Source organism: Eumetopias jubatus, unplaced genomic scaffold (assembly GCF_037043125.1).
Source record: "Eumetopias jubatus isolate StellerSeaLion01/CBP00866 unplaced genomic scaffold, mEumJub1_p1.0 scaffold_6, whole genome shotgun sequence".
Taxonomy (NCBI): Eukaryota; Metazoa; Chordata; class Mammalia; order Carnivora; family Otariidae; genus Eumetopias; species Eumetopias jubatus.
In genome coordinates this window covers 134,557,612-134,569,692 of record NW_028274812.1, presented here as the reverse complement: position 1 = coordinate 134,569,692, position 12,081 = coordinate 134,557,612, and the positions used below count along the sequence as shown (strand labels likewise).

Genomic DNA, 12,081 nt, shown 5'->3' with positions numbered 1-12,081 from the left:
GCAAACAGGTGCCGTCTGCAGGGGGCCAGTGGGATGACAGTCTGGAGAGTGAGGACCCAGGCGGTGGCTCCAGGGCTCTTGGTTAAAACGTACAGGCTCACAGGATAGTAGGGCCACGGGGAGGCCCAAGGAACCGCCAAGTCTAAATGTAAATGAGGATGGAAAAGCTGAGGGCGTGAAGCGGCTCGTCACATGCCACAACGCTACATGCTAATTTGGCAGACAGCCAGCCCAGCTTTTTTGCTTGCTAGGATAAGCGACCCCCTCCCCACGCCACGCCCCCCGCCCCGCGGCATGTTTTGTGTGGGGCCGGGCCCTCCTCCTCTTTCCTGGTTGGGGCCTCCTCAACCCACAAGCCCCCTCCGAGCCATGACCCTGCATGGAGCTGTCCTCTCCTGTTTCTAGGGCCCCCTGAGGGGCGAGGGTCACACGCGACCGCCTCTGGAATCTATACCTTTAGTTCAAAGCCATTTACAAACCCAGGGCCATGAATTCTTGGGCTGAGGGTACCAAGACAACCCCATTAGGCAACTGGGAAGAGAGGCCAGGAGCGGGCCGTGATGTCATCATGTGCTCACCGTCAGAGTGTGCTCATTATGTGCTCAAATGTGCCCAGTGTCTCATTGGCTGCTGGACAAAGCCAGTGCTGGCCCCGGGGGCCGGCAGGGTGGGGCTGGAAGGCGGCCTCAGACCCTCCAGCAGAGGGGTCTCCCCACGCCACGCCCCCCCCCCCCCCCCCCCCGCAGAGCCGTGGCGTCCGTGTCCCCAGCACCCTCACACAGATGGTTCCCCCGGTGACCGGAAGCCCAGAGAGCCAGGCTCAGCATAATTTGCGTAAGGGTGTTTTCTCATACCATGAAGTTTCTTGTTCCACAGAAGGGAGATGGGGAAAAAAAAAAAATTCTTAGGAAAACAAAGTTCCAGAACGCAGGGAAAAAAAGAAGAGTTAGCGGAAATAGGGAAATAGACGTTCATTTCTGAAAAGTTTCAAAACTGAAACGATCACCCTGTTTGAACTTGGTCAGGCAGTTCTTTAATTTGGCCATTTGAACGGGGTAAGAAGGAAGAGGGACTAGAACCAGAGGGAACCCTGGCAACAATGTTTTAATGTCACCACTTGGGTCGCCTGAACCTAAGCCCCTCAGGCTTCCTAGACGCGAGTAACCACCTCTGAGATCTGGGTCTCTTTCCAGATGGCAAGAAAAACCCACCGTGTGGGCCCTGCCCGTGGTCTCCCAGGGAGCTGGGCACACAGCAGGGGGGAGCTGGACCTCCTCGTTCCCAAACCCGAGCCCTTGCTGAGAGAAGCAGTATTTTCTGGCAACTTGAACGGTCCCTTAGAGAGTGGAAGCCCCTGTGGGAGCAGGTTGGGGGCCACCAAACACTGTACCGAGATTCCTCCGGAAAATAACAGATCCGTGTTGGGGGTGTGTGTGGGTGAAGAGGCAGAGGGGGAAGGAAGCATGTTTGGCCGATTTCCCACTTCCAGAATAAACGGACACCTGTTTTTCTTTCCAACAATGGAAAGGTTATAATGGATCAGGTATCAGATTGGGGGCAGAAAAGGAGGCCAAATGCATCCCCGACCGTGGAAATCATCTGAAAAAGTTCTCATTCCTTTTATAGCATATGAAGCTTTGAAACTGCTAAGGGCACCTCGTGGTTAGAAAAAATATATATACACACATTCCTAGAGACCTAGGAATTACGTGAGGTGCAGCCAACACCGAGGAAGGCCGGCCCTGAAAATCACGCCCTCTGAGAGCTGGGGAGGAGGCAGCCGGCCCGGAGCAGGGAGGCAGGAGGTGGACGGAGGCCCGCCTCACGGGGACGGGTGCCCTGCTGGGGCTGTGGGCCACCTCCCTCCTCGCAGCCCTCCCCAGGGGAAATTCAGCGGCCCACGCTCAGCAAGCAATTCAAAACCGACCAAGTCCCAAGACAGCAGTGGGGAGGAGAAGAAAAGGAAGATCAAGAACCTTTTAGTTTGGTCTAAGTGGAAATACCCAGCCACTCAGACTGAGGCTTCACGTGATCGCGCGCGTGTGCGCGTGTGTTTGTGTGTGCGCACACGCATGCGTGCACGCGGCCTGGCATTCCTAGGAAACTCTGCATGGCATGTGTCTCTCTTTTCTAGAGAGAACGTAGAAGCGGATGTGTACGGGGAGGGAGGGTCATGAATTAAACTAAAAATACTATTTGTTGACCGTCTCAGGGAGGGTGTTGGTGAGAGTCGTAATGATGATGGGGCAGATGTGTGCAGGGAGGTTTCGTTTTCTAAATTATTTAATATCTCCCACCACATGGAGGAATCCTGGTGTCCCTGAGATGCTTGTTATTGTAGTTTTATGTTGGTGAGGCACCAAGGGGATTCCTTCTCTCTATTCAAGTATCTCTGCGTCCTGAACCAAACACACAAGGGGCTCGTTCATTTTCTCTCCCCACGGCCAGAGTGACGGCGAGTCTCTCTTGGCAGAGAGAGAGAGACTTCGGCCAGCCTGCCTTGGGCCAGCGGCAGGAGTCCCGAGAGATGGACGTGAAGCATCCTCACTTGGAAGCGCTCTCCTAGACTTTACATCTAATTTTCGAAGGCAGGGCAGGGGATATATCAACAGCATGCAGCTGCCGTGAAAAGTCATGGTTTCCAGCCCCAGTTTGCAAACGGCCGTCTACCTTATTTTAGCCATCGAGACAGTATTTGTGGTTTCTAAGTCAGTTTTGGTTTGAGGGTGACCCGAGTGCTGCTCAGAATCACTTGAGTGAGTCCCCTGGCTCTAGCAGCACAGCTTCTCTGGCTTCACCACCCACCAAGAGGAAGGCGGTTCTTGCCGTCTGCGAGCGCCCAACGAGCCGAGCGGACTCGGGTTTGCCTCCTCTGCCGGGGAGGCTGCCTGGCATGTTCTAACACACCAGGATGGAGCGCCGACCATCCGTCATTTCCACACAGGCACAAGGGAGGAAGCCTGTGGCCCACACACTGAACAAGAGCCAAAGCCACCACAAGGCCGCAGTGACGGCCGCAGGCGGAGTCACTTACGTTTTAGAATGTTCCTCTGCTCCAGCTCCTCCGCCGTCGGCCTCTGGCTCAGCCGCCTGCGGAAAAGATCCAGGAAAAGTTTTTGGACCATATCATAGCCTCCTTGGGTCATTAATCTCCCCAGCCCTCATAGGTGCATGAGATGGAGCAAGAGGCTGGAGCTCCTGTCCCATCCTGTGCTATGCGAGATGGATTCCGACCACCACTGCCTACTCAGTTCCTCAATTTCAACCCCAGGAAAGGCACCCTGCGTCACGTCACGCCAAGCTGACCCTCCTCCTTCCTCCCGTCCTCCGCCCCTCCCCAGCCCTGCTCCCCCGGGGCCTCCGGGCCAGTGGACGCTTCTCGTCACAGAGGCCCCTTTCTTTCATGTGGCCTCCTCGCTTCGGGACACTGGCCTCTACCCGCCACCCCCCACCCCTGCCCCCCCAGGGCGAGAGCTCGCTTCTTGCCATGTTTGTGCAGATCCAGTTAGGACAGAAAGAGGCTCATGGCCCCGGGGAGACGCAAGACAGCGTGTCCTGTCTGCGAAGAACAATAGATACTCTTCTTCTTGTCCCCACCCATCCCCACCAGAGCCGCCTTAGACGGGGAAGGACAAAGGAGCAGGAACTGCAATGCCTCTCCTAGTGCTGGCACGTAATGGGGCCCTAACCAGTGTGACATGGTAGCAGGGGCGTCAACTGGTCGTGATGCAACAGTGGGGGGGGGGGCAGGGACAGACGATGGTGGCCCCGCATCCTGAGAGGTCACCGGAAACTGGGAAGGGCCCCGCGGAGAAGCGCAAGCTGGTGTGGGCGGATAAAGCACCAGGGATGAGCAACACAAACAGTGGGGCCCCGTATTCACAGAGACGTTTTTGTACTTTTGAAGCTCCTGGCAGTTATTTAATGACCCTGCAAAGTTGAGCATCCTGCTCCCCAACATGGGAGGAGGCGTGTGCGAGAGGAGACAGTTGTGGAAGGAGTCGCGGGCTGCTCGGCGGCCTGCGCTGGGACCTAAGGGGCGCTCCCCCAGGAGTAAAGGTTGTGTTTCCTCCCCGGGTATCGGCACCTCTATCTCCAGGTGGCAAGGCGTTTACACCGTGGGATCTCAGGAGAGACCCGGAGTGAAAACAGAAAGTCCATGGAGTTACTGAGTGCAAAGAGTTGACATTGAACGCTTCTTGTCACTTGCAATTTCTCCTCATTGCCCTGGATTCTGAGAGACACAATGGCATCACCACTGATGCTCTAGGGAGGGCACGGAAGGATTTCTGGTCAGATACCGGTCGGTAAAATCTACAGTACCCTGGAAACGGCTGGAAATTGTATTCTGAAGTGTTTGTTCAGTTTATAAGCACACTGTTGTGTTTGTTAGTCATTTGTTCTTCCAAATGTCCCATGAAGACACTATTTCTTCCCATTGACCAGGGCCCGCTGTATATTTGGAACTTTGCAATATTGGAGACTCTAAATTGGGACTCTGGAGTCTCAAAGTCTTTCCTAAAATAGCACTCTCAGACCTCGGGAGGAAACTGTGTCATTGGTCTGGAATGCAGACTCCGCTCAGAATGAGCTGCGTGGAGGCTCTGCCTCACCTTTCCATTTATCTTTCCCCAGAATCCTTACTTCGTTTGTAGGGGTGGGCAGCCAGCTTTAGGGGGCCCCTTGGCGGAACCCAGGCTCTGGATGCCGCTGGGGCTGTAGGTCAGTAGGTTTTAAATAAGCTCCTGATTCAAGGTGGAGCTTGCATCCCAGAAGTCTATGCCCAGAAGCATCTGCAGAATGTACCTCCACTGGCTTGTGCTGAGAAGCCCACTGATTCTGTCGCCAGACTCATCGCCTGGTTCTGCGCTGGCTTTTTCGTTTTTGTTTTTTCTCATGGGTCACTTTGGAGGCGACAAAAGGATGGGAGACTGAACTACACGCACAGCAGATTCTGTTTGCTGGGCAACCTTAGAGTCAAAGACACATGCCTTCAAGTGAGGCCCCCTGTTTATGTTTCATTTCTCCTAAAAGGGTCTGAGAACATTGAGGCCAATCACAGCAATCAAACGGAGCTAAGCCCTCCCCATGGACACGTGCAGTAGTGAGGTGTTTTGGCTTTGAAAATGAGATTGGGTAGGAAAATCATACTCTGGCATCGTGATGACAAAGCACAAACAGCTCAGGAGTTAGGGGATCTGGGTTCTAGTTCTGGCTCCGCTCTGAACCTACTTTCCGTGGACAAGGTATTGGATTCCACTGCAAATAATACTAGTAATTTAACGGCTAAGGCTGACGTCGTCCCTGTCTCGTGCAGGCATGGTTCTTAGAAACAGCTGCTGTATACTCGGCCACATCCAAATGTGAATTCATTTATGGGGCGTGAGTGGGGGGTGGGGGGGATAGGAAAATACATAAAATATAAATAAAATACGTAATAAAATATTTAAATAAGCGCGTTTGTTCATTTTACAAATTACTGGTTGAAGGCCAGCTCCGTGCCGGGTTCTAGTTTGGGCACTTGGATGAGTAAAAGAACGGATCAAGGTCCTGCCTCTGGGGGAGGCAGTCATTGATCAGGTCGTCCCGGAAGCAAGTATGAAATGTAACCGTAGTAACAGGCTGCCAACGGGAGGTACCTGGGCAGGGATTCTGACCAAATTAGGTCAGGAGAGGGGTCCCAGGGGAAGGGACGCAGTGTCCCGATGGGAAGGACGGATGGACGGAGCCATGGTGCTAGAGTGGAGACAGCGAGGGGAGGAAGGAAGGTGGGGAACAGGCAGGGGCCAGGCCGCGTGGCCCACGGGGTGAGAGGGCAGGACAACACCCATTTCGCATCCCAGAAGCGAGGTGGGAAGATGGGTACCACCGGCCCAGGGTGCCAAGTACTGCCGAGAGGTCAGGCGAGCCTGGCAAACGGCCCACGGGGATCAACACCAGCTGGGCTTGCAGCAACCTCGCCTAGAGCTCTGCCAGGGGGCGCAGGGAAGGGAAGCCAGGCAGGAGCGAATTGAGAACAGAGGTGAGAAAATGGACAAGTATGCACGATTCTTTCCGAAGCTTGGCTGCATGAGAGAGTTGCAGGTGAAGGGGGCTCTGGCGAGGTTTATACTTTTCACTGGGAGAAGACTGGGTGCGTTTAATGGAAAGAATCCGGATGAGGTGGTGGTGGCGAGAAACTATGTGAGGAGGGAGGAGGCTCAGCTGATGGTGCAGGAGTCCTGAGGAGGCAGGAGGGGTTGGGGTGCAGGGACAGAGAGGCCTTCCTCCTCAAAAGCAGGAGGAGGGATGGCTCTTGACCGTGACAGGGGAAGCAGGATGGTGTGTGTAGGTTTGGTACTGGAATTAATGAAGAGTTCCCAACTGATGGCTTGCAGTTACTATAACACAAGTAATTTGGTTTATCACAAGGATGACTTCTATCAGCTTAAAATAATACCTTTCCTTGACAGGCTGGTCTTTAGACGGAGCCAAATTCATAAACTAAAGGGAGAAAGCTCTAGCTTCAGAATTCTAGTGGCTAGCTTCTTAGGGAAGGACCCAGAGCAGCCTGACATGGTCCAAGTAAAGGCTTCTTTCTAGGTCTCCTTGTACAAAAATACTGATCACTGGAAAGCCAGATAGCAGAGCACAATTACTGTATTAATGAAATGGGCAGTTTTATGAATAATCCCAAAGAGCAGATAACTCCAAGAATAAAGACAGAGATGCTTTCTGAGTGTATTTTATCTTTTACCCCTGTCTTGACGGTACGTTTAAGCCACTGTATCAGACTTAAACTCTCATTAAATGTAAAAAGTGCTTCCTGAATCTGTATGTAGACATGACCATTTATATGCTATATGATAAAGGCAACATTTTTGGGTGTTAAACTTTTCTGTAAAATGAATGATCCAAAAGTAGGAGTTTTAATGTGCTCTCAAGTGATCTATCCAAATAGGTTTGCTGTCATATATGTGGCCCTGGTTTATTAGGTTATCTCTGAGCTGCAAAATTGTTGTCACTCCTCAAATGGTTTCTTCTTTACATGACCACCGCTAAATGATCTGCATCGGCTGCAAAGTGAAAAATCACCGAGCTCCTGTTTAAATGCCACGCGCCATCAATCACCACCTAGGAGCCTTCCAGGTTCTTGCAGAATTTAGAAATGGATTTTGTGTAGTATCAGTTTGAACAACTATGCTGGTAACCGCAAGAAACAACCACATAAACCAAGGCTTTTCTTTTTCCAAGCAAGGACCATGACAGACAAACAGGCCACAAGCAAATGGTACTTTGGCTTTGGCCTCGGAAAAAAGAGACCGTGAGAGAATGTGGTGGCAAGACGCTTTAGACAGCACGCAGAGCAGGGAGGCTGTATCCCCAGAGATGTGACAAAAAACCGCTGAAGGTCTGGCTGGTCTGACTCCTGAAGCTGATGAGGAGGATTCGTTCTGCTGCAAGGAGCAAATGAACCTTCTGCTGGTGTCAGAACTGCAAGGTCACGGCTTTCATTTGCCTTTGCAACTGCATATTGTTTGGAGGGCCCTGATTTTAAAGTCTGGATCTCTGAAAGCTGTATCTGCATTTCAGGAGAAAGCAAAGCAGAATTGAGGTTGGCCTTCTGCATTTCAGCCCCAGGGGGAGGGAACGGCCCTTCCAGAGGGGAAGAGAAAATGGGAAGGACTTGTCCTCTCTCCTAAGGCAGGAGGAGACGGGTTTCCCAACTGCTGCTCCGGATGGGAAAGGGTGCAGACGGGCCTGGTGGGGCCGCGGGGAGGGGAGACGCACTGAGTTACGACGCCTCCTTTGGAATCTTTCTGGAGAACGTGTCGGTTGCATGCGTTTGTGTGTGGCCTTGGTCACTGCTACATCGCCAGGTGTTAGAAGGCCACGGAGGTGTTTTTTATTTTTAAGAATATTTTATTTATCTATTTGTCAGAGAGAAAGAGCACACAAGGAGGGGCAGTTGCAGAGGCAGAGGGAGAAGCAGGCTCCCCGCGGAGCAGGGATCCCGATACGGGACTTGACCCCAGGACCCTGGGACCATGACCTGAGCCGAAGGCAGATGCTTAACGACTGAGCCACCCAGATGCCCCCAAAACAGGTGCTTTTAGTAATTATTTAGCCCAGATCCTGCTCGTCCTGATGCCACACACACTCCTGGGAAGATTTTATCCACAGTTGTGACTTCAGTTCACGTCTATATCCCGGTGACTCCAAAATCTATACCTCCAGTCGTAGTTTTGAGTTCCAGACCGCCTTTCCAGTTTATACTCCTACAGGCTGTCAAACTCAGAAGGTCCTAAATGAATTCATCCATCATCCCCTCCTGTCCTGACAGCTTTGCATCCCCGTGAGTTGCCCAAGCCAGGAAACTGGGAACTGTCCTTGGTGGTCTTGACCCTCAACAGCCAATCCACCGCCAGGTCCAAACCACCTCCGTTCCAGCCCATTCCAGCCCACCACAGCTGGAGCCTCTCGCCGGGCTGCTGCAGCCCATCCTACGGGGGTCTTCCTCCACCCCAGACGGGATGGTCTAAGGGGAAACCTGATCACAGCACTCCCTGCTTGGAAACTACCCACGCCCACCCAGAGCCTGCAGGAGGGAGTCAAGCACCCAGGGTCCTAGAAGAGTCCTTGTGATCTGCACGCTCGCCGAGAATCCCCCCCAGCCCACACCCTGTCCTTTAGACGTAACTGGGTCTTCTACGTTTCTTCTAGATTCACGTGCCTTTCCTTATAGCGACGCGTTCTCTTTTTCTCTTCGTCTGGTGGTAATCCTCAAACTCACAGCTTCGACCTTAAACATCACTTGCTGTGGGCACTAGCCTTTTGGTGAAGGTGCCCCCACCGTGTGTGACAACAGTCCCGTATCTCCCGTCTGCTGGTGCTTGTCCTTCTTGTTACGGCCCAGCCTGCCCACTAGACCCCAGGGCTTGGGCTCCGTGACGTGGGGCTACCTGGCCCCCTGTCCACCAGGGTCACCTCACTCACGAGCACAGACCTGGGTGGCCACACAGGGGCCCCACTTGGAGGGGCCCCTGTGCTTGGGCTCCAAGGCTCTGCTGCCATTTTGAAATTTTCAGTCATTTTTTTTTTGAACAAGGGACCCCCTCATCTGCAGCACCTAGCACCCAGTCTGGGAACTGGAGTTGCTCCAGGTTTGTGAAATCATTAAATGCGTGTTGCCCCATGACTATCCCTTGTCTTTGCCCTTTCCCTCTCTTCTAGTTCTTTCCCTGGGGGAAGCACATGTGTTCTCTGTTAGAAACAAAACAAACTACCCTCCTCCTCTCCCCTCTCCCCCAGTGAATCTCCACCTCCAGCCTGCTCTTGGCTGCCCGACCTCTCCAAAGAGGGGTTCAGGCGTGAGGTCTCAGTAAACCATCACAACCCTGGCTTCTGTCCACACCATTCTACTGCCCTGGTTCTCCGCTGGACAATTCTGCCCCCAGGGGACCTCTGGCAAGGTCTACAGACATTCGTGGTTGTCAGGACTGGGGAGGCTGCTACTGGCATCTAGCTCAACGTCCCACCCTGCACACGCCTGTCCCTCACAACACAGGACTAGCCGGGCCATGCGACAACAGTGACGAGGTTCGGGAACCTTGCTCTCCTGAATCAGGTCAGTGTCAAGGTCACTGAGGATTAACTGCCAAATCCAGTGGCTTTTATAGAGCCCTCGATTTCCCCGACATTTCTCTAGTGTGTGTGGCACCTTTGACTAACAGCGACTTCTCGAAGCTCCTTCTCCTCTGGTTTTCAGCATGCTCACACCTCCTTCCACACCCTTAGCACCTACTCCTAGCAGGTGGCACGCCTGGGGAGAGCCCCAGAGGTGCCCTGCCCTGGGGGTGGCTTCAGAAGCAGCACCATCCGTACCCAGCCCGGGTCCGCCACCTGACAGGCGGGGGCCCTCGGAGGAGCCGGCCTTCTCCCCACGCCTCAGCCTTCTGTGCCCATGCGGCAGAGCGAGGGGCCTCCGGGTGCCCATCTCTGCAGACGGACTGCCTAGAATCCCGGTGCTCAGGGAGGGCAGGGAGGCCACAGCGAGACTGTTCCACTCCTCTGCTAACAGCCTTCAGGGGTGACACTGCACTAAGAATAAAGCTCACACTCGCCCTTCCCCGTGCCCTGCGGCGTGAGTGTGAAAGGCCCCCATACCAGGTTGGCCTTCACTCTTTCTCATTCACCTTGACCTAACCTGGCACACATCCCCAGTCTGGAGAAGCTGCAGGGCCTCCTTTGATGCCACCAGCAGAGCTAGGAGCTCCCCCTGCTGGGCTCCCCCATCTTGATCATGGCCTCACCCCTGACACCCATATTACCCACTGGCATGACCACCTTCTCAACTACACCAGGAACCCTTCACAGGCAAATTATGTCTTATTTATCTCCATGTTTCTAGACTCAGGACGGCACCTGCCACACAGGAGGGGCTCCACAGATTTTTGATGATTCAATCAATGAATAATACTTCAACCCAGGAGTTGTGCCCTCAGGGATGGCCAGAACTCTGGGCCCTACACCACGGTGGCTGGCCACCAAAGACGTTCCTCTGGGAAGAATGGACAGCAGTTTTGCTTTTATACCTCAGGACTATGCCCTGCTACCCTTTCTCTCTGCCAAGAAGGCAGAACAACTCTTAAAATGATTGATCCACGTACTCAACTCTTTCCAGGAATTTCAGTTAATAGTTTTCAACTTCCCTTCAAGCTATTAACAAATAGCTTGGTTCTAAGTATGGGGGAGAAAACGGACTCGGGTGCAGGGCCTGCCTCCTGGTCTGCCTCCACCATTAACTGGAAGGTTGCTTGGGCACCTTATGTCGTTGTACCTCGGCTCCGAGTCCCACCGTCTGACAGGTGGCCGTAACCACAAGCTAGTCTGCATGCTGCCCATGTGCTGAGTGCTGAGAGGCCCAAATGCGAATGAGATAGAAAAATCCCTTTTAAAAGTAAGTAGAGCTTTTGGCTTTCGGCTCGGGGAGGCAAAGGTGCAACTTTCTTCAGTCGTCCCGAATCCGGGTTCATCCAACACCAGCCACCTCCGCCATGCCGCCTAAGTTCGACCCAACGAGATCAAAGTCATGTACCTGAGGTGCACTGGTGGCGAAGTCGGTGCCACGTCTGCCCTGGCTCCGAAGATAGGCCCGCTGGGTCTGTCTCCAAAAAAGGTTGGTGATGACATCACCAAGGCAACCGGTGATTGGAAGGGTCTAAGGATTACAGTGAAACTGACCATTCAGAACAGACAGGCCCAGATTGAAGTGGCACCTTCTGCCTCTGCCCTGATTATCAAAGCCCTCAAGGAACCACCAAGAGACAGAAAGAAGCAGAAAAACATTAAGCACAGTGGAAATATCACTTTTGATGAGATTGTCAATATTGCCCGACAGATGGGACACTGATCTTTAGCGAGAGAACTCTCTGGAACCATTAAAGAGATCCTGGGGACTGCCCAGTCTGTGGGCTGCAATGTAGATGGCCGCCACCCTCATGACATCATAGATGACATCAACAGTGGTGCGCTGGAATGCCCGGCTAGTTAACTACAAAGGAAAATGTTTCAATAAAGGATCATTTGACAACCAAAAAAAAAAAAAATAAAAGTAAGTAGAAAAGTAGAAGGTGTGAAATTTTATTTTTGGTAACTCGAAAAAAGTCTTGGACCTCAAGTAGATAAACAGGTTACCCTGAAGAAAGAAAGAATATTGCTTTTGATGGACGCAGACCATCAGGGCAAGGACAAAGAGTGATTCCAATGAAGAGAGGAAGCTCTGGGTGTCACTGCTGAGTGACTGTCGTGGACGGTATCGCGGGGAGGTCGACGTACACAGCCCAGACAACATGAAAATGGCGTAAGACTATATATTTAATTTATTTACCCACTCATTGAAAAAATATTATGGTTCCAGATTCCCCCGATGCCTCTGCTTTGTTGGGCCTCAATAAACAACATACACAACCCGTGACTACTTTCTGAAGCAAGGCGAGGGATGAAGAGTTGGGTGTAGGCCCCAGGTTGCCCCCTCCCCCCCGGACTCCTCCTAGGAGCTGCAGAATATGTGCAGCTCATGCTTTTCTCATACTCACCCCC

General features: G+C 52.8%; 1 protein-coding gene across 1 annotated transcript in view; it reads right to left on the bottom strand.

Annotated features, from left to right (window-relative positions):
- PHACTR1 (phosphatase and actin regulator 1) overlaps positions 1-12,081 on the bottom strand; it is a 547,774-nt gene that overhangs the window by 12,227 nt on the left and 523,466 nt on the right. The window contains exon 10 of the mRNA XM_028107359.2: positions 3,035-3,090. Within this exon, the coding sequence (XP_027963160.1) occupies positions 3,035-3,090 (56 nt within the window). The remainder of the gene's footprint in view (positions 1-3,034; positions 3,091-12,081) is intronic.